The sequence below is a fragment of the Elgaria multicarinata genome, chromosome 5 (genome assembly GCF_023053635.1).
Source record: "Elgaria multicarinata webbii isolate HBS135686 ecotype San Diego chromosome 5, rElgMul1.1.pri, whole genome shotgun sequence".
Classification (NCBI taxonomy): domain Eukaryota; kingdom Metazoa; phylum Chordata; class Lepidosauria; order Squamata; family Anguidae; genus Elgaria; species Elgaria multicarinata.
The window spans coordinates 39,820,844-39,848,542 of NC_086175.1; the positions used below are offsets into that span (position 1 = coordinate 39,820,844).

The 27,699-nt window shown below is 39.4% G+C and overlaps 1 protein-coding gene across 1 annotated transcript in view; it reads left to right on the forward strand.

Moving 5' to 3' along the window:
• Positions 1–27,699, forward strand: part of ATP11A (ATPase phospholipid transporting 11A) — a 108,070-nt gene that overhangs the window by 27,708 nt on the left and 52,663 nt on the right. Inside the window, exons 2-5 of the mRNA XM_063126166.1 lie at positions 12,058–12,180; positions 18,717–18,806; positions 19,835–19,915; positions 21,961–22,068. Of these exons, the coding sequence (XP_062982236.1) occupies positions 12,058–12,180; positions 18,717–18,806; positions 19,835–19,915; positions 21,961–22,068 (402 nt within the window). The remainder of the gene's footprint in view (positions 1–12,057; positions 12,181–18,716; positions 18,807–19,834; positions 19,916–21,960; positions 22,069–27,699) is intronic.

The following is a 27,699-nucleotide window of genomic DNA, read 5'->3' on the forward strand; positions in this document are numbered from 1 at the left end:
AAATCTTGATTGATTTTAGCTAAAAATTACCTAATCCTACTGTGAGAGGAGAAATTACTTAAATGGCAAATGTCAGTGCAAATCCAGCCTTGATCTTCTCAAAAGTATCACTAGAGGAGCAACCAGGCTGTTGCACCCATGCCTGCTTGTGGGTTTCTGGTCAACAGCTGGTTGGTCACTGTGTGAATGTAATGCTGGACTAGATGGACCCTTGGTCTGATCCAGCATGGCTCTTATGTTCTTATGCACTCTGTACAAAAACCTGGTGGAAGTGAGCTGTAATCCATGAAAGCTTATGCTATAATATATTTGTTAGTCTTTCAGGTGCCACAAAACTCTTCGTTGTTTCTAAATAATCAGATGTTACAAAACCTAGGCACTAGGATTAATAAACTGGAAGAACAAGCTATTTACCTTTGTAGAAATATGAAGACTTCACTTTCCAGGTTTCCATGGTTATGAGTATTTACAGGCTAATTGGTGACCCAGTTAAACTAAAGTACTCAGATTTAAGCTTATTTAGATCCATGCAAGTCAGTGAAACTAAAATTTGCTTAAATCAAAGGACTTTGACTTCGCTTAGCTATAGTATGTGTTGCCGGCAATAAATTCTGTCTAAATCCATCCTCTCCAAAGGGAATTTGAGAATTTCTAAGAATGCATAAGGGAATGAGCCAAAAACCGAGCAGGGCAGTTCAATCCTATACTTCCATTCTAAATGCAGTTGTGTACACACTTGCTTGAGAATAAACTTTGTGGATCACAGTGGCACTTACTTCTGCATAGGATCAGGCTGATGGCAGTTGCTTGGCTCTGCTTGTGCTGAACAGTATCCTATCAAGCATTACCCACAGCAAAACAATAAGTAAAAAAGGCATCACTCCCACAGTTTCTAAAATTGCCAAATGTGCCCATGTGCCCAAACAGGTTGCCGACACCTGGACTAAATGGTCTCCAAGGTCCCTTGCTTCTTTCAGTTCTGGTCTGTCTGTTTACATATAATCAATTCCCAACATTTCGTCATGCTCTATGTGACCAAGAAGCAGAATGTAAGTCAAGGCTGTATAGACAGAGCTACATTGTTGTTCTTAATTGCTCTAGCAGCACGGAACAAGGCTTAAGCCAGATCTACACCAAACAGGATATAATACTTTGAAAACAATATATGGAGTGTGTCCTGGGCCCGAGCACTTGTCAGTACCATCATAAACCATTATAAAGCAGTAGTGTAGATCCTGCCTAGGTCTCTAATGTTGTAATGGCCCTACAATAGGGATGGGCAGTAGTGGTGGTTTGTGAGATCTGTTTTGCTTTTTATTAGAACCCCGATCCACTAATTGAAGCCAGGTGAAGAGTAGTTGGGAGAGACAGTGAATTCAATTACTTACTGTAGCCATAGAGATACAATCTACATCTGAATTACTATGGATTGGGGATTCCAATGCGAAACTCTCAAAAGCAGCAGCCAGTAGAGCTGTACAAAGGCCTAGTGAAAGGCAACCAGTTGATACTCATATTTTAGAGGTGGGGAACACTGGGGCTAAAAGACAAGTGATTTCCACAAGGTCAGCCAATGCACCTATTGGCTAGTATGTTTCTGTTTTACTTGTTATTGTTAAACTACTGAGAGTCAGAAACCCTTGATGATCTATTGCAAATAAACATGAGATATCACTCATGGCTACTGGCCATAAGTGATATCTCATGGCAATGACTCTTCTAGCAGTGAGCTATAGTAGAAATATAAAATGGCCAGTAGCATAATATTGATATGATCCAAGAGTGATGACAGTCAAGATCATGTGGGCTTAGATTGCATGATTCTGCTATTATGTTTTTAAAAGTCCTTATTATTCTGCCACCAATTCCTAGAACACTATTGTGGTGCACCACTGCAAAGGAACTTTTGAATATGAAATATGTATTTACCTTTGAAACTTAGGGTGGCCTCCAGTAATTTGCTCTCATTCTGACTTCCCAAAGCCTTTGGACTAGTGTGGGGGGAAATCTTCAGTTTGAAAGCCTTCTTCCCCCCCCCCTCCAAAGGTGGCAGAAAAGGAGTAATATGAATAAATAAATAAATAAATAAATAAATACTATATAATATTTCACTAAAGTCTTTTTTGATGGGAATTTTATGACAAGTGATTTCCACAAGGTCAGCCGTGGCACCTATTGGGTAGTGTGTTTCTGTTTTACTTGCTATTGTTAAACTACTGAGAGTTAGAAACCCTTGATGATCTATTGCAAATCAACCAGAGATCTACTGCTAGATTCCAATCTTCCTTCTGCCTGCCCATGCGCTACATGCATCTTTTTACTTTATAAGTGAATGGGCTAAGGGGAAAAGTAAAGATCTGCAAGGCTTCCTTTCTGCCCCTTATACTGGAACAATATCTGACACTGAAGAGTGCACAAGCACATACGTACATCGCCAAGGGCCACTGTAATATATCAACTCTCCTTTGACATATAACACACCCTATAATGGCAGGCATTTTGTTAGGGGAGGGGGTTTATGTAAATTCAGCCTATCTGTACTGTGGTAATATTCGGTAGGAGATCTATGAAAATATATAGTTTAGGCTATATTGAACATAACAATACATATAATGATCAGGTCTGCAAAAATTTGTGAGTCTCTATCTTGCTACTGTATACCCTTTCTATGACGCAGGAGCAAAAAATCCAAGAAAAGCTCTTTACATGCTCCAGTTTCAGCTAAAGCCTGAAAGCAACAGAAGCATGGAGATCAAGTTATAATTAATTTAGAGCACAGAGCTGCAAAGTATTAAGTCTCATGTATACTTATGGCATCTACCTGCCCTCTTCATGCCAGTTTGCAGCCTGCTTGAATTCTCATGTATCTTTGCTGGGCTGCAAGATGACAAGTGATATCTCACGGCAGCGACTCTTCTAGCAGTGAGCTATAGTAGAAATATAAGATGGCCAGTAGCATAATATTGATGTGATCCAAGAGTGATGACAGCGTCAAGATCATGTGGGCTTAGACTGCATGATTCTTCTATTATGTTCTTAAAAGTCCTTATTATTCTGCCACCAATTCCTAGAACACTATTGTGGTGCAACACTGCAAAGGAACTTTTGAATATGAAATATTTATTTACCTGTGAAACCTAGGGTGGCCTCCAGTAATTTGCTCTCATTCTGACTTCCCAAAGCCTTTGGACTAGTGTGGGGCTGTGGGGGGAAATCTACATTTTGAAAGCCTTCCCTCCCCCACAAAAGGTGGCAGAAAAGGACTAATATGAATAAATAAATAAATGAATGAATGAATAAAATATAATATTTCACTAAAGTTTTTTTTGATGGGAATTTGATGACAAAGGAAGTCATCCCATCAGACATAATTTCTTCAACCCAGGTTTCTCTCATTAGGCTATATAGTGAACAAAAACAAATTACTTGTCACCAGGAAGAGTGAGTGATTGTGCCTACCCCTGCCGTCTTGCTATCAGAATTGCATGAAAGCATGCATGGTGCAGTGTTCTTTCTCCCTATTTTTGTGTTGGTGGTTGCATTTGTCACTTTTTTGGGTTGTAAAGGAAAACCAATATTTTTGTGCATACCTTGGGAGTTTCCCAGGTTATGCAGAAAGTTCCTCCTGTTTGTGAATGGTACCATCTTTACTGAGTAGTATGGGGCAATCCACTTTGCTATTAAATGGAACAAGTGGGCCTTCCAACAGCATAGTTGTGGGATGGAGTGCTTGCGATTCCATGCACGCCATTCCTCCTTCCCCAACAATCAGCATTCTATGCCTACTAACTAACCTCATTGTCCTGTTTATGGGGATTCCCCCTCCATTTTGATTTTGATTTGCGTTTTTGAGGGTGGGATGGACATAATGTTGTCCCAGTACAGCTACATTAAAATCTTTGATTTCCCCATTGATTTTGATGGGTAGCTCTCAGTTCCTTCCCTGGAAACATTTTATAATAGCTTTTCAGTGTGAACTAGGGCGTGACCTATCCAGACAATGGAATAGTTCTTTCTGTATCCTTTTTATCTCTATGCATCTCTTATTCATGCCCTGCTTTTTAGCCACTCCATTCTATTGCCCCTCCTGGTTGTCAGTCTACCCCCTTCATTTCTCTCCTACATTCCATGCCTCTGAGTTCTTATGGGACTGTTTTTGTTTTTCCAAAGATATTCTGAGCATCTTCAAACCTTGTTTGCTGATGCGTATCTCTTGTGTCTGGCTAGTATTATATAAGCATGACACAGGAAGGCTTGCATTGGTATTAAAAGAAATAATGTAAAATTCATCTAGCTGTCTGTATCTAGTAGAGACCCTATTCAGACATTTAAAAAAGGGTTTAAAAGCAAGACATCTTGTTTGTTGCATTCTACTCATATATTGTGATGGTCTGAAGAGGAAAGCCTCCTCTATCCAAGAAGGATCTCCATGCAATTGAGAATCCAGAAAAATCAGTGGTCTCAGTCGTGTGGAGAGCCTGCATAGATAGAGGAAGTTCTCCTCTTCAGGCAATTGCCTTCCACGAATAGAGAGTGAAGAACAAGATGGAGGAGAAGGGCCAGGCAGGAGTGCTCCCTTCTCCACACACATTGCTTTTAAGCCCTTTCTTGAACACCTGAATAGGGTTATAGATATGCTTCATTCCGAATGGCCATAGGAATAATAATTCATGCTCAGTACACCTGATCTGCCCCCTTCAGACCTGCTCATCATCCGCCCATGCCCCCAGAAGCACTGAGCCACTGTATAACTTTGCCATTATGACTATTGAAGCCAGGGGTAAGCAACCTAGTGCCCTCCAAATGTTTTAGACTACATCTCCAGTAATACTTTACCTGGGCTTTTGGCAGTTAAGCCCAAAACATCTGGAGGGCATCAGGTAGCCTATTCTCGCCTTAGAGTGTAAGTCAGGACAACAGTACCTAACAAATAAATGAGGCATCATTCTTCAAACATGAAATCAAAATGAACCTCTTAGTGTCCTGCAGTGAAATACAGCTGCTTCGATGCTGTGACTGTGCTGTCTCTCCTTGCAGATTAGTCCGATGAGAACAGTGCTTCGTAGAGACAGACATACTGTAATGTTCATAATGAGGACAATATTTTACACTTGCAGTTTCTTTTCTGTTTTTACATTTCTGCTTGAATAGTACAGATTTAGATGCTTTTGGAGCAGGAGCTTCCAATTGGTTGCTGTGAAATGACAGAACAACACTGTTTCTAGTGTGATCTGAAAAGCAGTGATAATTGCTTCATCAAGGTCAAACTGTGCAGCATTTTTACAGAACAACCATGTCTGTAGCCAAGTGTTGCATCTTAGAATACACAGCACATCCTTATGCAAGTGATATTTGATAGTAAACTGAGAATATGACTAGATCAGGCAAAGCTTTTGGGCAGTTTACATCTTTCTCATTCCCATCCCCACTGTGGGCAAATGTTCAACAGCACAATGTGGGGATGTTGGTGAAAGGCTAGATTTCTACTTTATCTCTTAGCATAGTGGCTAAGAATGTGTGAGCCTAAAATTACCTTGTTCAGATCTCTTCTACTCTATTGGATGGTGCTAGGCAAAGTACTATTTCCTGACTTCCTTCTCTATCAGTAGTACAATGCTGTCCTATCTTACACTACGAATAAGGGGGGGAGCCCTCACTGAAGGAACAAACAAGGAATGGATCCTGTAAGAAAACACTAGGTCTATACTATCCAATCTGTGCTAACGACTGTATGGATAACTAGTGTGAAATATGCTAAACAGTATGGGGCAGTATATTTATGTCTACATATGTCTAGCATGTTTCACACTAGTTAATATCCGATGCAGTCTTGTTAGCACAGATTGGATAGTATAGACCTAGTGTTTTCTTACAGGATCCATTCCTTGTTTGGTCCTATCTTACACGGCTGCTGTAAAAATTACTGAGACAATGTATGTGAAGTTCTCTGAACACTCAAAAGTGCTCTTAATCATAGTTATTACTAGTCTGGTGAGCACAAGAATATTGTTGAACTGGGAAAAAAACTTTTATAATCTCCCGGAACTTGTTGGGAACAAAAAGGAGAAAGATTCAGGTTTAGTTTATGATGTTTCATAATTTGGGGTGGGTGAATTCTATAATGCTTAGCCCAATATTTGAGTAGCTTGTGAAATTTTCTGGAATGGCAAAATGAAATTCTGAAGACCCCAGTTTGGACATTTGCTTTCTAAAATATCAAGGACTTGCCATACTACCAAAATTGGTAACTTTTTATAATAGGCAACCTGTGTTGGAGGGTGGGAATCTTCCACAGAAAATGTTCGAGTGCTTTATTTTTTATAGGGAAAAATCATTTCATAAGTTCAATAATAACCATGCATGGACACCAACTGCAAATATAATTTTAGGAAGGCAGTTGTAGATGAGCGGCTGTCAACGTATCATATTCAGTTCTTCGGGTTGCTAATTTTTTTATTAGTCTGTCAACAGTTTTCAGTACTTTTTGTTTCTTAAATTTGAACAATGTAAGGGAAGTATGTGCTGTTGTTTTTAAACATTCACAAATATTCCAATAAAAGATTCTACATAATATTTCTACATCATTTTTACATACTATAACAATTAAATCACATTAAGGGTGCAATCCTAGGCATGTTTAGACAGAAAAAAAGTCCCACAACTCCCAGCATTTCCAAGCCAGCATGGAGGTCTTTTCTGGCTAAAAATGCATAGGATTGTGCCCTAAATTTAATTTCCCCCCCCCCCTAAATTCTTCAGATCAAATACTTCTGGTGTATTCGGAGAAGAAAAATAACCTGTGCTACTTTTTGTTTACTAAATACAAATAAAATAGACATGCTAATCTAAGAATGTTTATGCCACATTAAAATGGTTATCCAAGATTCCTGGCTACTTTTGCTACAATAGACTAATCTGGCTATTCCTTTTGCATATTATCAATGGAATATTTAATTGTTTGTGTTTTCTTTTCTTTTCTGGATTCATTATTAAAAACAAGAATTCCTAGCAAACCTTGTCGAGGAAATCAAGCTGGGTGGTTCTTTTACCCATGCCCACAGGTATAGGAAAATGGCTCTATAAATCATTAGCTCTAAATTATAAAGTTCATGGCTTCCTGCTTAATTAAAACATATTTTCAATGGAGGGTGGAGTAAGATGTCTGCAAAGCAAGATAACTGGGGGGAAAAGAAACAGATGGAGAAGTATTTCCTGTAACTGTTGCAATACAGTTACAATATGGTATTCTTGTCAGAGAAGTACTTAAACTCTGTACATGCCTAAATGCTTTGCTTCTCATTGGTTATTGTATTGCAGAGCTGTATTATGATTGGTGGGAAGGTTCTGCCATTGTATCTGAAGGGAACTGACCCTATAAATATGTTAGCCTTTCCTGAAATTGTTGGGCAGTTCCTCAGGTCTTCTGAGACTGTCACCTTGCAGCACTGCAGGCTGCTCGTAATAAACCTTCTAAAGAGAGAGAAATTGTGTCTTAAGAGTCTGTGACCACCACTCAGTGAACCACGGGGACCCGCCCTTTCGGGTCCCACCACAACCTGATTCTTAACCAGGTTGCTCATGTCTCTGCACTACATGTGAAGAATACTTCAGGCCTCATCTTATTTTTAAAAGTGTTCAATTACGTTAAACTTTTCATGTCCTTAAGCTGAGACACAAAGTTATCTACCAATTGTTAGTCCCTTATCATTCACATTTGATGAAGATAAGATTCTTGAAGATGTCCTTTTGGATGGGAAATAAAGACAGCTTAATGGATCTTTCACCAGTTTTTGGGTTCTATATTTGCTGACAGTGCTGAAGCGAGAAGAGAACATAAGTAATGCTTCCTCATTGATGTGCCAATGAAACTGGGTTTCGGTACATTGAGCTTTAGGTTATTATTAGAAACTCATAATGCTTAGGTTTATTTATGGTTTCTTGGATGTACCTTTAATGGGCTTAAGTAATAGCATATAAAGCGATGGATACACTTCACTGCGCTGACCACTTTGCTGTTTTCCGTCCCCCCCTTCTTTTTCTGGGATCACAGTGTCAGTTTCTAAAGGAAATCTAGTTTAGGGTAGTAGTGGATAGAAAAAATAGTTTGTATCCTCTTCTTTTGGTGAGTTGGGGGTAAACATAGCTGTGCATAAATGTTTATATTTTGGTTATTGACATTAAACACCCTGGCAAAGCCGGTTTACTACTATACCTTTATTTATTTAATTTGTTTATTACATATTTATACTGCCCAACAGCCTAGGCTCTCTGGGCAGTTTACAATTAAAACCATAACATACCAAAAAAAAAAAAAATCAAGATTAAAAAATGTCATATAAAACCAGAATAAGTTACAGTCCAAGGAAAACTTGTCTAAAAAGATATGTTTTCAGAGGGCATTTGAAGGATGTTACATTTTCCGCCTCCCGAACCGTATGAGGGAGGGTTTTCCAGAGGGTGGGTGCCTCTACAGAGAAGGCCTGCCATCGAGGTTCTTCATGATGACATTCTGTTTGTCTCGGAATGCCGAGTAGGGCCTCCTCTGGCGATCGTAAATGTTGTCTCGGTGTATATAGTTTCCTGAGAGGAGATGAACTCTCTTGTGCTTTAATAATGAATGGCCCTGCTTGTGTACTGAAGTATTGCTTTTGTTGAACAACGTACTGATTGCTGCCTCTGTTGTGGAGGGTAGAATGCAAATTACTTGCATATGTGTTTTGGGATACTTTGTCCAATGTGTGTATGCATGTAAAAGTTTTGTTAAATTCTTATGATTAGCTGTGGAACGTGAAGCTGTTAGCAAAAGGTTTTAAACGGGCATCTAAAAACAATTTTGCCATATTTCTGTATAGATGTTAGTGAGGGACAGCATTCCACCCCACCCCTTGCCAAATTCAGAATTGGACTTGGATAATCAAAGTTAGAAAGTAGCTTGGTTGTTTCTGAACCCAGTTATGTGTCCATTGTGAATCATATTGGGCTCCCTATGACATCACTAAAAGTTGGGCAGGATCTGAATTCACTCTCTCGCCTCACTTCAGACCTGATCCAGCAGCAGCAGGACTCATGAAGCAAGTTGTTGCAACACTATGGAGAGCTCCAAGTGAGCAGCTTGCTCCAACAAAGGCTGGAGGCGGACTGAGGCCTTTGTGTGTGTTCAACTTAAGTCTCATTCATTTCAGTGGGTCTACTCGAAGTAGGACTAACATTGGATACCATCCGTTGCCTCAACAAAAATTGTTCTCTTCCTCCAATGGGAGCTTCTCTCCTGACTGTAGGTTTGGAGAGGCCAACTTTTGTCAGGGCTGTAGCAGGAACCATGACAATTTTAGTTGAGACTAAAACTAATCATCAGGACCATGATTCCAGTTTGGCTCCCTGTGGAAGCTATTTTTAATTAAATACCCGGTCATGTTAAAAAGAGTAACATATTTAACGTAACGTATAGTATGGCTCTTGGGATAGTCAAACTTGTTGGGAGGAAGCAACAAAGATATCTGAAGTAGAATAAGGGGTTCACCTCAGCAACAGCATGGTTTCTTCACCAGTCTTACCCTTGTAGATTAAACAACCTTCTTAAAAACATAGAGCAAGAAGCACAAAGATCTCAGATGGAATCAGTAGCAGCTTCAAAAGCCTTTGCTATTTAAGCTTCACTTCTCAGCTACTTCATGTGAAACCATGGCTTTCTTTAAAGAGGAACAAAAATTGTGCGTGGTTGGGGAAAATTCAACCTCATATTGTGGCTCTCCCCTTGTCATTCGCAAGCTAGCATATTTTTGTTATCAGTATAGCCTTAAAGTAACTCATAGGAGACAAGTTAAGCTTCATTTTACTAAAATGAGAGTCAAACAGGAAATAACTGAAGAGAGTAAGTTTAAAAACCAGGATGGGCAACTTGAGGCTTCCAGATGTGGTTGGACTGCATTTCCCATCATTGCTAGCTAGCATAGCCACGGATGATGGGAGGTGCAGTCCAACAATGTCTAGAGGGCTATATGTTCCCCACCCCTGTTTTAAAGAAACACCTTTTCTTTTGGGAATGCACGAGGGTACATACCTGCAATTATGTAAATACAGCATTAATTGGATGTTACCAACAGCAACAATAATGTGAATGTCCGCACAACCTATTTTACCTCTTCCTAGTCATGGTACATTTCTCTGTTTCTCCCTATGTGTGTGAGAGAAAGATAGACATGGAGAAAATAAAAGTTTAATTAAGCAAGTGCAGTATTTTTCAGTATTTTTTTTTTAAATCAGCACATACTGTTTCAGGAGGGGAAAATCCACCCAAGTAGAAAATTTTCAGGATGAAGTGAGATGAAATGAAAAGAGAAGTGAAACAAGAAGAATTTTAGCATGATCGCTACACATTAAATGGCTTTCCTGTGGGAGGAAATGTAAATTTAAATTGTGCTTCCTAGGGGCAAATACTTGGCTTGTGGTGGTGGGCGATTACGTTGCACCTGATTATATATCTTGATCTAAACTCCATTTTGGTCTGTCTGTTACTGTCTGTATCTTGAGAGAGCTTAGTTTGACTGTTCAGGATTCTTGTGAGGAAATTAAGCATTCGCCATCCTTTCTGTGGGTGTGTTTGGACGATCACGCTGGGGGAAGAAGTCTCCATGGCTTCTCCCCCCATCTCCACACGTGTCATGCATGACTGCCATTTGTGTAACCCCCTCCAATGCTGTTCAAACCTGGCGCATGGCAGAGTTGGCTTCATACTGACCCTGCAACCTCTACTGCATGTCCTGGGTTGTAGGGTGGGAACAAAGCCATCCCTGCTGTGCCGGGTTCGGACAACACACCAACCCATGCTACATCGTGGGGGATTATTCAAATGGTGTTTGCATGCATGGCACATCAGAGGTGGTGGTGAGAGGCCACAATGGCTTCTTCCCCCTGCATGATCATCCAGATCCAGTCACTGTATATAATGCTTACTCTTTTGTAGAGAATTGTTTTATTTTATTTTATTCATTCTTACATTTCTATACTGCCCACTAACCAAACATCTCTGAGTGGTTCACAAAACAAACTTAGCACCATAAAATATAATAGCATGGTAAAACATAATATAAAAACCATAAGTTTAAAACAGAATAATATGCTTGCTAGGCTATTGTTATTGGTCCAGCACATTATACCTAGGACAGAACGTTAAAACCTAGTTAAGTAGCTTGGTGAGTCTACTACCTGAAGCAGGTATGGGGAATGTGTAGCCTTCCAGATGTTGCTGGAATGCAACTCCCATCAGCCTTCACCATTGTCTGTGTTGGCTAGGGCTGATGGGAGTTGCAGTCCAGTAACATTTGGAGGGCCACACATTCTCCATCCCTGGCCTATAGGATTTATTATACAAATATTGTAGAGGACTCTGAATTTATGACCCAGCACAAAAGTCTGTTCTTTGGTAAGCTGCCTTGAGAGGTCTTTGCCTTAAAAGATGGCATATGAGCACTCTAAATAATTAAATAAATAATTGTAGTGAGCTCTCCACATTCTCTTCTTCTGGAAGCAGTGCCCCAACTCTCTGCTGCATACCTTCAAACTTGGAGGAATGTTAGAAGTGGCTCCCACTCAGCTGTGTGAAAAAGAGCGGAGAAACTCAAGTACATGGATGCAAGTGTTGGCAGGGTCCTTAAAAAGAGCTCTTTGGATTAGAGCCCATATGCTTAAGAAAATGTATTCGAAGAGATGGCTTATGTGTGTGCTTTTCTTCTTTTTAAAAAAGTAATGCAAGGACAAAATATAAAACCCGTCTTTAAGAATAAGAGATTTGAATTGTGTGGGTTTGCCTTTATTGCTTTAGGGCCAAGGACTTATTGAAGGCAATTAGAGGTAGGAATTTGACAGCTCACTCATATGTGTCATCTAAGTATTCCTCAGGAGAAGATAGGCAGAGACTCAGGCGACGGAATTTTGACGGCTGTATGAGAATGAAGGATCAACTGATGCTGCAAGACAGGGCTTAGCCAATTCAGTGTATGACTCATATCTATACCAAACTACTAGCTGAACTAAAATGACACATTCTTTCCTTCATAGTGTGCTGGAGAAGAGAATTGGGTGGACAATCGGACTATTTATGTTGGGCATCGTGAACCCCCTCCAGGCGCTGAAGCATACATTCCACAGAGGTATCCGGATAACAGAATAGTCTCCTCAAAGGTAGCGTGTGTGAGCTTCCCCGCCATTAGCATTGTTGTGAAATTTGCATAATACTTTTGACTTTGCTTTGTCCACTTTCTATTTTTCACCAACAATTTTATTTTTTGCTTCCTGAGCTACCTTGTTTACCAGCAGCTCAAGAAAGGCATTATAAAAAAAAGTAACCTTTTCCTCACCACCATTAAAAAATGATAATAGTCAAACTGTTCCTGGCTTGTACAAGAAGTGGCAGACTCATGTTGATCTAGGTGCTTATTTGCTGTTACGATGCACCATAAAAAATTATTTTTATAAAAATAGATATCTAGAAGGTAAATGAAATGGAACTTTGATGAATAACTTCCAAGGGCAATTCCAGAAGAGCAATTTGTCATTGGGTGACTTACCTGTGGTGAATAAATAGCCCAATGCAGGCATTTGTCTGTTCGTGTGTAGGGCAAAAGTGTGGAGAGGTGTGTGGATGTGTACACAAACCCTGCTCCAAACATCTTCACACTCCTGGCTGTCAGTTAGACTTCCATGCATTGAGCATGAAAGTCTATAAAGGACTCTGTAAGCATGTTCAGCTGAATGCGCTTACAGAGATTCCATGGTTTGAAGCCCTGATAAGGCACGGTTCGCAATCATGGTGTCTCTATAAGAGATTATACCCAGCTGCAAGGAGCACTTCAGTATTACACCTGCTATTGCTTCTGGCTTTTAAAGCTGCAGTGTGTGTGGGTTTTCTCATTCAGAGGAAAGAGTGCTGCACCTGTGTTGTGGCTGCACATGTAGTGAGAGAGCACGTGCACCTCCCATATCTGATAAAGCACAACATAGCTCAGGCATCATACTGCTGCATTTTGTCCAGGCATGCAGTACCCTTCATAAATAGTGCTCTACACCCCAGACAAAAGGAGATTGCAGTCTCAATTTTGGCAGTGGAGAACACAATAGGTGAAAGCAAGGCAAAGGCATGGGTGGTAAATACTATTTGGGCTGCCTTTTGGTGATTGAGGCAGGCACGTGTAAAGCCAAGTTCTTTTTGACTTTTCTGCAGTTACTGAACTCAAAGTGGGTTTACAACAGATATAAATGCAACCTATTACAAAAGCAAATAAATAATCAAAACAAAGGGTAATGCTGCTATTTTTGCTAGATTTTATTATTTTATTATTTTTTGTAAAAATAAAAATCTGATATACTCTTACTATACGAGTATCATCCCCAAACCTTCAGGATGGGCAAGTTCCATATCCAAACAGATAAAATGCAAATGTTGGTTACTTTTTTCCAGAAAGACTTCTTGAAACTGATTTTTTGTTCTTCCTCTGCCTCGCTGTACCAAGCTGTCAGTTTGGTAAGGCAGCCTTCCCCAACCTGGTGCCATCCAGATGTATAGGACTACAACTCCTATTATCCCATTCTGGCTTTGAGTTGATGGGAGTTGTAATCCAACACATCTGGAGGGCACCAGTTTGGGGAAGGCTGATAAGGTAAGTCAACTCAGTGTTCTGAAGAGGTAATGCAGTAGCAGTAGCAGCCCAATTTCAGTCTCCTCGTGTTTTCTTCTTCCTGTCTGGCAGCTGGCAGCAAAGGGAGAGCCAGGGAGTTACCTTGCATTCCACTTGCACACAGTGTTATAAAAATATCCCTCAGCACGCAATCACACACACTATTACCTAGAAATGGGCCTTACTTCCCAGTAAACATGCATAGGACTGGGCTGCCAATTTCCCTGCAAAGCTTTCGTAGCATGACAGGACACCCCATACCAGTGCTTCATGCACTCGGTGTAAAAATGCAGCAGAATGTGACACGGGCAAATTAAGACAGGCTGAAGCCCGAAACCATGTCAAGATCCATACCACAAAAAATAAAGAGAAAAACATGTGAATGTCCAGCACACAAAATATATGTATAGCATATTTATTTTTCTCTATAGCTTTTGAATAACCGCTTCGATTTCTCAAATGAGTTTTTCCAGTGTTGACAGCCTAAGGGAACTTTCTGTGTCCAAAATAAAATGTCACCCTCAGTCAAGACACTTTCAAAAGTTCTCTTCATTGTTAGAATTATTATTTTTTTGCTTGTCCAATTATACTATAAAAGTAATCTTTAAAATGGTCTTGATAAAAGGCATCTGCCTCCCCCCCCCCCCCGTGGCATTGTAGTGGGTGAGTTGTGCGCTGGGAGTTGTAGTTAGAGGCATTCAATGGAGCTGAGAGGAAGAGGAAGTGAGAGGGTGGAGCCAGAGTTGTTGCAGTGTGCCCTGATAGATTCGTTTTCAGTTTTGCTAATCTCCTGAAATAAAGAAGCTTTAAGTCCATATCTCTGGAAGTTTGTAATTTCTACAACACAACACCCCACTGTAGTTTTGTGCCCCTCCCACACCTAGGGACAAGTCTCGTGTAGACATGCCCATAGTTAGTTCATGTAGAGAACATTCCTTCTGAAGTGATACAATCCATTCTACCACTTCAAGACTCATCCCAACATGCTTCTGCTGCATTTGTCTGGAAAATGTCACTGTACATCATGTACTCTTGCATGTTAAGATGTTTAAAGATCTTTGGGGGGGGGGCGGCATTTGCTCACAGGAAAATAATTTTCTCTCGGAAAGCAAAAAGGCCTTGTAATATGGGAATTGTAATAGTTTTCCACTTACAGAAGATATTCCAGTGATCATCTGACTGATAAATAAGGTCCACTATACCTAGTGAATAACTCAAGTTGATCCATCCTATTGTTTAACTCACCCTAGCACTTCTGTTTTAAAATCCACACTAGTAAGATGTGGGTTATACAGCCTGCAATTAAATCAAATAGTTCAGGAGCAAAATTGTGAGCAGCAATGATAGAGGCTTCTCAAATTCCAGGGTCCCTTCCACTTTCAGGGAACAGTGGTTGCTGTTGTTGCTGCCGCTGCTATACTTTACAACTGGATAAATCACAAAGAGCCCTTCCTTGCAAAGAGCCCTATTGTGATGGTGCAGGAATGCAATCTCTCCAAAAGGAAATCCAAGAACTTTTGCAAGAAGCCAGGGAATTATCATGCAACCAGCACAAACTGAACACAATATACAGCAGATGCAAATAGGCAACCAAGGAGGAGGAGGGAAAATCCAGGAGTGCCAAATGGGGAACTAGGGCAAAGGACCTATTTAATCCTCTCTGGTATGACTGGAATTGCTCTGGAAAGTTGTTCGAATATAGACAAAGTAGCAGCATAAAGACTCTCTCTAGAAAAAGAATTTCAAAGAAAGTTCCAGGAAGAGCAGAAATGAGGTGTGGTTTAATGAGAAGACATTTACTAGAACAGAAAATAGATTTGTATGTAAGAAGAAAAAACCAAGGAGATGAGATAAAGCAGAGTCAAGAACATTATAGTAATAACAGTGGGAAATGACACAAGTATGAACAAGTACTTTAGGCTACAATCCTATATCCACTTTCCTGGGATTAAGTCCCGGTGAACACAGTGGGGCTTTTGAATAAATGTGTCTGGGATTGTGCTGCTAAGCAAAATAAAGGAGTGAATTTTAGAAATATTAAGAAGATTAAATTGTGAGATTTAGCAAGAATGCAGTTTTTATAAGAAATTAAATCTTAATAAAATTGAAATTAAAAACATTATATGTGAGACATAATGAACAGTATTGAGAGCAAAACAAGAAAAATGATCAGGAGGAGTAGCTAGAGAAGACATGTCAGAGTTGAAAATGGAGAAGAAAAAGAAGAAAATGGAGATAAAGAAGTAAAGGAAAGAGGATAAAAAGACATTGTCTATTCCATTGTTCGAACACAGCAATTGACTGGGTTTGGACAATTGCTCATTAAGGACCCTCTTGTTACATAGAATCATAGAATAGCAGAGTTGGAAGGGGCCTATAAGGCCATCGAGTCCAACCCCCTGCTCAATGCAGGAATCCACTCTAAAGCATCCCTGACAGACGGTTGTCCAGCTGCCTCTTGAATGACTCTAGTGTGGGAGAGCCCACAACTTGCCTAGGTAACTGATTCCATTGTCGTACTGCTCTAATAGTCAGGAAGTTTTTCCTGATGTCCAGCTGGAATCTGGCTTCCTGTAACTTGAGCCCGTTATTCTGTGTCCTGCACTCTGGGAGGATTGAGAAGAGATCCTGGCCCTCCTCTGTGTGACAACCTTTTAAGTATTTGAAGAGTGCTATCATGTCTCCCCTCAATCTTCTCTTCTCCAGGCTAAACATGCCCAGTTCTTTCAGTCTCTCTTCATAGGGCTTTGTTTCCAGATCCCTGATCATCCTCGTTGCCCTCCTCTGAACACGCTCCAGCTTGTCTGCGTCCTTCTTGAATTATGGAGCCCAGAACTGGACATATCTAATCACTCCTCAAATTTGTTAGGCAAAACCATAGGATTACCCAATTCATGTTTATTAAGACCGTCAAACTCATAACAATTTCAATGTCTTTCTTGCTATGTTTCTTTATTACATATAATTCTTATCTTTAATACTATTTCCTGTTAACTATATTTAAAACATTTTGAATTTTATCTGAAAAGAAAATTGATATTGGCACTTCACTTTAATAAACCTATGATTTGCAATGGTGCATGCAGGATACATTCTGCAGCCTTTTTGAATATCCAACCCCCAATCAGGCCAATTCGAGTTTGCTATGTGACATCTGAACCCAGACACTAAAGGTTAATCTGAGGTTAAATGACCCACGGTTAACCTAACTGCTAATTGTAGGTTTAATTAACCCAAGTTTTGTCACAGTTATGTCTGAACCAGGTCTTTGCCTGCATGTGTCAGCAAACCATGTCAGAAGAGCTGTCTGGTTGTGTTACTGCCTTAACATTTAGTGGAAATGTCACTTGCAGGTCGTATTAGAGCTTACTTGCTCAAAGGCACGTCAGTAATGCTAGCTAGCTTTAGATGAGATATTAATAATAGCTTTTTGGAATTTTGTTGCATGCATTCACTTGATATTGGCAGATGTCACTGTATTGTGAATCCAATATTTAAGCTGCTGATTTCTAGTTGAGAGAAGCATTTTCTATTGGTGTTGAAAGCTGAATGAAGAAGCAGGCATGAGTAAGGGGTGCAACAAAACACAAATTTTATTGAAGAATGTGGCAACTAATATATAATAATGAGAGACCAATATTACTGCCCCATTCCTCTAGAATTAGGCCTACCCAGGGAAGGTTGGTATGGAGTCCAGCAGATGCCTCCCTTAATCCAGGCCTGGGCTGCTGACAAACCCCAATCCCATAGGCTGCCCTTTCCACAGTGGGAGAGATGGGTCAAAGATGTATCCCTTTTGAATACCCAGCAGATTTTCCCAATCATCTCCAACAGTATGGAGCTACCCCACTGAACCATCCAGCCACAGAGAAGTTATACCATCCCCCTTTTCAAAGAGATGTCCTTCACCCAGTGGGTTGTCGAGTATTTTGCTTCTGGGCCTCTTACTCATACTAATGCCAGGTCCACTTCTGCCCCTGGAATGTACCATCCAAGTTTGAAATTCTTCCTTTTCCACCTCCAGTGGTATAGTGGAGTCAGAGCCCACAGGGTTGAAGCCCTGGGAATTTTTGATTACCACAGATGATGACATTATTGACCACCTTCTAAGACCTTTCTGTGCTTTCTGAGCTTAGCTGCAATAGCTGTGGGGAAATGGATTTTCTCAGAAACAACATATTGTAATGCAAAGTATTTTAAGCTGGCTTGATGTTGTATGGGCAAGTAAGACTTTACAAAAGCCCTGCTCCTGATGAAACTGTTAAGAACTGTCAGCTTTGAGATCAAATGTTTTCCCTGGTGCTGGGGGAAAAAACTCCTGGAAATCATGAGCTGGTGGTCTAATGCTGTTTAGGGACATGTTGTATCACACACTTTCCCTTTATCAGGTCTCCAAAGTGCAACATGCTAAACATTGCAATGCCCTCATTATTCTATGGTTCTCTATATTCCTTATTCTATGACTTTCAGCTGATCCTAATAAATGTACTGCTGCTTGGGACGGGTTGTAAAAGCACACACACACGCAGAGAGAACAGTGCAGGCAGCTGTGTTGATCTCTGTGTGTGCATGTGTGTGTATACACACCATCCCAAGCCGAAGTACATAGCGTAATACCCAATTTATTAGGATCATCCAGATGTTGTTTGGGGAGTGAGGCAATAGAAACTGTCATAAAGAGTGTCTACAGTTCAAAATTTACGACTGTTCCATTGCCCACCACCCCAAGCTGTTCTATGAATTCCTTCCAACCCAACCCTAAGTTGGAATTTGGTATGTCAAGTATTTGTCGCAATGTATGAAATTTCCTTATGATCATAAGATTACTTTGCAGAAATGTAGTGTACTTACTCATATCAGAGAACCAGACAAAATTAGTTCTGCTTAAGCCCTGTAAATCAAGACTTAGGCTTGATTAACTTTCTCTGGACTAGGATCTATATGTAATTACTTTTCCTTTTTCACCAACAGTACTATAATATGCCATACAATGTATTTTTAAATGCCACATATCATAACCACATTTCTCTTTCCTTCTTTCAGTACACATTTTGGAACTTTGTACCGAAGAATTTATTTGAGCAATTCCGAAGAATAGCAAATTTTTATTTTCTCATCATTTTTCTTGTACAGGTAATGTATAAATGTTTCTTTGGTTCTATTCTAAAAAAAATTAAAAATAGAATATTCATTCCCGAAAAGGACTTTTAAATTCAATGTTTCAGTCTTCAGGTATGATTAATTTTGGTAAGGATGGAAAGGGGAACTAAGAACTGACAGAAAGTATTTCTGCTGTAAGTTGTCTTTGCACAACATATTACCAACCACAATGATGTGTGACATCTCTTTTGAATAATGAGGCTGCTTTCCTAAGCACATCTACTAGCAAGTACATCCCATTAAACATAGTGGATTTACTTCAAATTAACATGTCTAGGAATGGACTGTAGAATTATCTAAATATCATAAATTAGAAAATTATATGAAAACTCATATCTAATTAATTTTAAGTACAATATCTAAATACAATATCTAAATACAAAACCAATATGATACTTAATTAGATAATAGGGGATATTTCATTGTAAGCTGGAGCAGAAGTAAATACTTATAATTCATTTCCATGTATATTGTGTTGACTTGGCCGTGGTGGTACTGTTTGAACTGCTGTGGCTGAAATAGTCCTATTTTGTAAGTTACACGTTTAGGTTTAGTATATTATATGTTTAGTACATTACATGTTTAAGTGTACCTAAAAGTGTAAGTACAGGAAGTATATGTTTGCAAACACATGTATCCTGATGTAGGTAAACTTGTCAGGGACCCGTAATTGGTTGGGGTTCCCTGTTGGTGTGTATTAGGTGCAAACCAGATTTGTTTCTGCATTATATGTAGCACCATGCCTTCTACTAAGTAAGTTAAGCTGAATTTGTCAGTATAGCTGAACTTCTCCAAGTTCTTACAGAACTAATGTGTTAATCAGTGGTTATTACTTTCATATTAAAATTGTTGTCAAAGGGCTGTCTGTAAACAGAAGCTGTTTTTTAAAAATAAATTATTGCTTTGTTTTTGTTTTTTGAAATGGAAGAACTTGAAAATTCAGTGCTTTCATTTTTCAAATGCTATTTGGTAAAAACATATGGTAATTCTTTGTTTTCCAGTTAATTATTGACACACCAACTAGTCCAGTGACCAGTGGGCTTCCACTTTTCTTTGTCATCACTGTAACAGCTATAAAACAGGTAAAAGTCTTGCTTGTCAAAAGTGAAGGTAGAATAATATATGCATTTTTTGGGGAGAAAAAAACTTGTTTTATTCACTATCCCATCCTGAAATCTTGAAGAGGTTAACAATCCCCTGGTTCAGATAATATGAAAGGACAACCCACTGTGAGTTAATTAACCCTCAGTGTGTCAGGGTAGATGCCATGCAGCCTTGCTGTGATTTGTTGTGTCGTGTGAACACAGCTGGTGGGAATTATTTGAGGGTTAAACAACCCTTGCAGAGCCCATGGTCTGTTTTTGGATTATATGAGGGTTGTTTAACCCTCAAATAACTCCCGCTGGCTGGGTTTGCATCATATGACAAGCCACAGCAACTCACAGCCAGCGCTTGCATATTCATAATGGCAGTCAGCACACACCAGAGCTCCTCACGAGTAAATTAGCCACAGTGGGCTGTTACGTTGTGTGAATTGGCTCAATGGCTTGTATACTAAAATAAGTGAATGGAAGGAAATTCACAGAAGGAAAGTTTCCTCTCCCCCTGTTCTTTCCTGCAGCTCCCTACAGCCCCCATCTCAAAAGCCCCTCCAGAGCGTTGAGGGGTAGGCTCTTCAGTAATGTAGGACTGTTGTGGGAGAGGGAAATTGCCGAGTGTAGAAGCCACTTGAAGCTTCTTTCATGTGATGGCTTTATTGTGTAGAGCGTGACTTTATATAGCTGCCATAATGTAGGAAATTTTCACATGGCCCCCAGCAATTTGGCTGCTTGTAGTCTGGTGACTTTGCTTGCAATGTGGAAAGGAAATCCATGCAGTAAGAAACAAACAAAAAAATTGAATACCAGAACATTCAAGCTTTTACAGCATGGCTATATTTTGTGCTGAATTTCACATAGATTATACCTGATCATTGTAAGGAGTACAGTAACTAGTTTATTGGGTGTATCTCTTCTCACTCTAAAATATTATTCATGCTATTACTCAGTAAGTGAAGCTCAGTGTCTATCAGTGGATTTTCAGATTCACTTTGTCTTTTTTAGTCTGTTCTTAGAACCTGTGCTGTGTGTAAAATTTGATAGCTTGATTATAGTTGTTGCTGTGGAGAAAAAGTAGTGAATACTATACATTGCACAAAATGGAAAAATGCTAATCAACACACAACTGCTAAAATGTTAAATAAGATCAAAGCAACTGAAGTGGTAAACAAACATTTTATATAAATTTATCATAAATGAACAAACATTTTATATAATAATGATCAACCATAAGTATTTAATGAAACTGAACAAATTGTTAACAGAACCAAAATCAAGTAGTTCACAACAACAAAGGGATAACTGGATACTTGAGCTACAGGCCTCCGGTTTTATTTCTACCTGTTTCACAACAACTGCTTCGTCTGGATCAGAATATCACAAACAGCATAATGTTGCTTATGGTTGGGGAAAGAAGAGGATTTGTTGAGTTATATTCCGCATATTTCAACAATATTTTTAAATCCTCCAAACAAGGATTGACTTGGATCCCCAGCCAAAAAGACGTGAATCTCCAGCAGCAGTGAGAACCCAGCAAGATCCCAGCAAAATGAAGCTTCTGGACCCTACACCAACCATAAATCCTGATAACCAAGGGCATATCAGGACTTATGGGTTGTGCTGATTTTTTATATAGGAAAAGCATGTGCTAGTATGCAGTGTTAGTCTTACTTAGAGTAGACCTACTGAAATGAATGGGACTTAAGTTAATCATGGTCTACACTACATAGGACTAACACTGGATACTTACCATGGTCTCTGCCTCAGCTGATGTAGTTCACAGGAAATCCACAAATGTCAGAAATAACTAGAAATGTTAACACCAGCATTCCTGAGTGTTGAATGTTTAAGAAGTTGATTGAGTTGGAGTGATCTCATTAAAAAAGAAAAAACCTCAGCAAGCATTCAGCATTATTTTTCAACTCCTGCTTTCTTGGCTTCCCACCTGACAACATACACGTCTCTCCAATTACTTTCTACATGTCTTTTCAGTTTGGAGTTCTGAATATTTAATTGGTGGTTTCATTTAGGGCTATGAAGATTGGCTTCGCCATAAAGCTGACAATGCAATGAACCAGTATCCTGTTCATTTCATTCGACATGGCAAACTGGTTAGAAAGCAGAGCCGCAAACTAAGAGTAAGTGTCATGTATCATTAAATATATTTCTTGGATTAAGGTTCCTAGTTGTGTGTGTGTGTATTTGCTTGCTTGTGCAGACTTCACAAATGGCAGGCAAACATTGCATAAATAGATGCAACATCAGTTCCATACAATTCTTAAAATTATTATATTGGCAAAACTAGCTGTAATTTTTCTGTCATCAGTTTTGTTTTAATATTTATTTATTTATTTATTAAATTTATATACCGCCCCGTAGCCGAAGCTCTCTGGGCAGTTTACAAAATATCATAAGCTCTTCAAGCTGTAGTTATGTGGCAGAACATTTCTGTCATTGTGATCTTACTGTATTAGCTGTTATCTAAAACAGCAAAATAATGAATTTAAAATATTATGTGATTATTAGAGTGTAACATTGGCCACTGCATTCATTTGCTGTCCTTCTGCCTTTTTTAAAAAAATGGTCTTGCATAGCAGATGGGTTATAGCATAACTGAATCGAGATCTATTATGAACCAGTATAAGGGCTTTTCTTCAGGGAGTGGATCAGGCTGCAGTTTAAGAAGCAGCTAACTTTGGACCCTCATCTGTCACTAAGATATGTAACATGAGTGGGATACACTATGAGAAGGCCCATAAGAGGTCACCATCTTGGACACCATTTTCAGTTGTGATCTTTGAGTGGCTGTTTTTATGTACTGATTACACAGGTCCAACTTACAGGCCCAATTTGTAAATTAAAAACCTAGCAGTGGCAGGGGGATTGCCCCTGGGAGGGTGATGCATAAATGAGATGTGTGTGATACCATCTCAGAGATTCCGTTGTATCCTTATGCCACGGATGCTCTTAGCAAATGTTTTTTTCAGGAATTCACTGTGTTTCGGCAGTAAGGCTAGTCCTCAGGAAAAGCAAAACTTGTTCTATATTTTATCCCCTGTCTAAACGAAGGATAGACAACTAACAAATCTTAAAACTTCCTATCTTCATTTTGTTATAAATTAGAGAGTATTCCATATATTTCAAAATTCCATCAAAATAAGGGGTATTCTATATGTTAAAATATTCCATAAAAGAATTAATGTGTTTCAGTTCTGTGGTTCATAATATGTTTTAACTGCATTGATACTCTGCCTTTCCTTCAAGGAGCTCACAATGGCACCTGTGTGTTGAGTTATGGCTTTAGAAGCTGTTTAGTTATTGCACAGACTGGGTTTCTGGCACATAACCTTTTGTGTTAAGTCTCTGTCTGGGCCGTACAGAGACTAGCAGAGATTACAGCGGTTCTCAGCCAAGTCAGCAAAGACGTGAATTAAGACAGAAATTTATGTAGGTTAAAATAAACCTTTTTACTGGCAAATAAATATATAATTTAGTTATGGCAGTACAGATACAAATACTTACAAACGGTCAGTCAATACAGCTCACATGAGGGACATGGAAGTTATACATGCACTTGAAAATACATTTACTTTTATAGACAACCTGTACACTGATGCAACTCCTTGCAACCCTTAATTGAAGACAATCAGTTAAACAATTATTCAATTATGACACTCAATGTCCAGGTGTAGAGTTGACCTTTAAGTTTCTGCTGAGTCTTCTGTTCCTCCAGATCCTCAGCAATTAACAAATCAATGGAAAACATAACCAGGATCCATTCCAGGATCCAACACTGTGGCCCTCCCCACACCTCATTTTATCCTCAAAACAATCCTATGAGGTTGGTTAGGTTGAAATTAGGCCTAAGGTTACCCAGTGAGCTTCATCGTCAAGTGGGGATTTGAAGCCTGATCTCCCCAGTCCTAGTCTGTCACTGTAAACACTATACCACAAATGTGCCTGAGGTATAAAAGCCAAGGAAGTAAAAAATAATGAAATAATTGAGAATTTGCTCTCCTTTAATAGTATTCCAAAATCTCTTGTCTGAGGCAAGCAACTTCACTCTTCCTAACTGGTAAGAATGGCCCCACATGCCTCTTTACATTATTGGAAACTACCATACAGAATTTGGTAAGGCCTTAGTTGAATCCACTTTGGATAGATTCCACTTGCACTGTCATTCAGGATTTCTAAAGCAAGAGGGGATGAGGTTGTTGACAAGGAAAGTTTGAAGGGCAGGCAGAAGACCACTAAGGCTGGTATTCTTGCAGACAGTAATTGTACTCTGTAATTTGAACTTTGAATCTCCTGATGATATTGAACCAATAGTTGTAAAGAGCTGTATTTGATCTAACTTTGGGCTTGATGTCTCTCTCTCTCTCTCTCTCTTTTTTAATGATTCCCTGTCATGATAAACTCCTGTGGCTTTATGATATGTCTCTAAAGCAGCTTATTGTCTAGGGTTGGGGTAGTTTCAACACTAATATATATAGGCAGAAGGCTCCTGTATGGTCTTGAATAGTGCAAGAAGGATGATCTTTGTATTTTTTTATGTCTGCTGGTGTAGGGTCAGTTTGTAAAGCAATTAGAGCACAATTCAATGCATGCTAAGATAGAAAAAACTCCTGTAACTCCCAGCAATGGCTGGGAATGCTGGGAGTTGTAGGACTTTTTTCTATTTAAACATGCACAGGATTGCACCTTTAGAAACATGTGTGTATCTATATAAATGTCACACCATAAGCCTTACTTCAGTTTCCCCCCACAAAATCTCCATGTTTTGATATTGGTCGCTACATGTCTAGGCAGGAGGCCACTGGAAGCGGCTTTCTTGCTTTTCTGAAGTCTGTTTTTCATGGTGGGTTGCAGTGGATGTGTTCAGACAACACATTTCTCAACGGTGGTTTTAGAAAATCCACAGTGGAGTTTTTACACCACCATTGAGAAATGTGTTGTCTAGAGGAAAAACTCCACTCCACGGTGGAGGTTTTTTTTTTTAAGAAAACACTCCACGCTGAATATCCACACTTTTCTGAGGAGAGTTCCTGCACAACCGTTGTGTTGTGTGGAGGGCTCCGTGGAGTTTTCTGTTGCATTGAGTTGACTTTTCCCACTGGCTACAGAGAGAGAGAGGCCTAATCTACACCAAGCAGGATATTGCACTTTGAAAGCAGTATATAAAAGGCAGGAGCCACACCAAGCAGGATATTGCACTATGAAAGCGGTGTGAAAGTGGTATATGGAATGTGGATTGTGCCCCAACAATTATCAGTGCACTTCAATACCGCTATAAAGCAGTAGTGTGGCTCCTGCCTTTTATATACCGCTTTCATACCGCAATATCCTGCTTGGTGTAGATTAGGCCAGAGAGGGAGGGAGGGAGAGAGAGAATATCCTCAAAAAACATTTCAGAAAAAGAAATGTAAGGAGGGAATAGGACCAAGACAAGCCAAGTGAGGACTGAGTAACTTCAGTAGGCATGGAATGCTAACTGACTGTTGGGGGGAAAACAGAAAACTGGGGCAGAGAAAGGGGAATAGTACACAGTATCCTGGAAGAGGGCATGGCTGGAACCCTAAACAGGAGCTCTCCACACTGCAACATTTTGTTGCAGTTTCTGCTTGTGGTATTTGTAATATCAAAAGTGGTCATGATGGTTTCTGCCATGAGGGACTAGTTGGCTTCCTGAAGATGATCTACATATTCATGTGTCTTATAACCATTTGTTCTCCTATTTCTTACATTAGCTTTAAAACAACAACAGGAAATGGCCTCAGTCTCAGTCCAAATGCATATAAACAGAAAACATCTTCTGCTCTAGGTTTTAGGATTCACTGTTTGATCATGTTTATGCACTAGATTCTAACAATTTTAGTGTATATTTGTTAGGAAGTGAGCCCCTTTGAAAACAGGGGACTTACTTCTGAATAAGCAGTCATAGGTTTGTTCTGTTAATTAAGGAAAAGAGTTATTCAAAGTTAATCCCTTCCAGGAAGCTAAAAAGACTTTCTGTTATATGTTACAGAACAAATGCACATTATAGCTACCACAGAGTGACTGATTCACACATGAGCTGTTGCGTTGTCCGTGAGGCTTCCATATGCAGTGGTTCATCATGCAGAACAGGCAGTTTGCTGTGCCGCTTCAAAATGAGGGGAGGAAATTGCCTGATCTATCTAGTGACACACATCAACAAATAAGTCACCTGCATAGTGTCAGGTAACATGTTGAGTCCTGTCGCAGGAATAGATACACATGAGTACAGAGAGGGGTGGAAAAATAAATAGTGAGGTCAAATGGTCCCAGGACATGGTCTGAAGGTACATGAGGCAGCCATCTTGTTAAAGCTAAGCGGGTCTGAGTAGTCAGTGTTTGGAGGGGAGACCACCTGGGAACCACATGTAGCAACTTTGAGTTCCAGGATGGAAGAAAGGTGGGATATGAATGTAATAAATAAATACTGTTTATTATTATCATTTACTACTTAATATAATTGCTAAGTATAGAAGTAATACTAATATTAATGTGCTGTAATGAAATTGCTGAAGAAGTTTATATGTCAAACTGTTAAAAATCACTATTAAATAATTAAACAATAAAATTAATAAAATTAATAAATAACAGAAAATATTAAAACAATAAACAAGCAACAATGCAAAGAAATGAAATGGAGCAGCAGCATGCTATCAATTATAAGCCAGGGAAAGCTTGCATAAACAGGTATATTTTCAGGAGGCATTTAAAATTCACCACATTTTCTGCTACCTGAACTGCACACAGGAAGGACTTCTAGTGGATGGGTGCCACTACCGAGAAAGCCCACTTTCTAGATGTCACATGGTGATATTCCGTTGGTCACAGTCATTGGTTTGCTGTTTTCCCCTGGACATGCTAACTGAGGATAATATACTATGCATCTGATGAAATTGATTTTCGTTCATGAAAGATTAACAACCTCATGTAGAAAAGCCCTTAATCTGCTTCATCTATTTTTGGTTTCATCACAGAATTATAATCTGAGCACAACACAAGAAGCTTTTCCTTTCCTGCTTTTCCACTACATAACCTCTGGTGACACTGTATGATAGAGGAATAGCATAAATATGCAAGAGGAAATCACGTTTTCTTTCACCACTCAGAAATAATACCCCATTTTCCCTCATGGAAAATGCTGTTTAGAAACAGAAGCAAAACTGGAGAGTCACGACATCATCCATAAATCTTGTAAACAACTGTGAATAAGGAATGATGAGTCACAACAAATACCTTGTGTAGAAAAGCTTTATGTTATAATGAATTTGTTAGTTTTTAAGGTGCTACAAGAGTCTTTGTTGCTTTGCTGCAGCAGATTAACACAGCTACCCTCTGGAAATTTCTAATATTTGAAATGATTTAAATCTTTAATGTTTTGCTGTTCCAGCTGGAGGTTGGCTACTACTGTATTTCACTTACAATGTAATCCTGTTATGTCTACAATGGGACTTATTTTCAGGTAAATATGTATAGGATTGCAGCTTGTGCTATCCTAGCCTTCAACCCGCCAAATGGATGTCCCCTCCAAATGTTTTGGACTTCAGTTCCCAACAACCCCAGCCGGCATGCTCAGGAATGTTGGGAGTTGAGGTCTAAAACCTCTGGATGGCATCAGGTTGTGGAAGCCTGTCCTATACAGAGGAGATTCCATAGGGAAAAGAAGACTAAGAACAAAAGAACACACCTGCTAGATCAAGCCAATGGGGCATTTAGCACAGCATCCTTTTTCCAGTAAT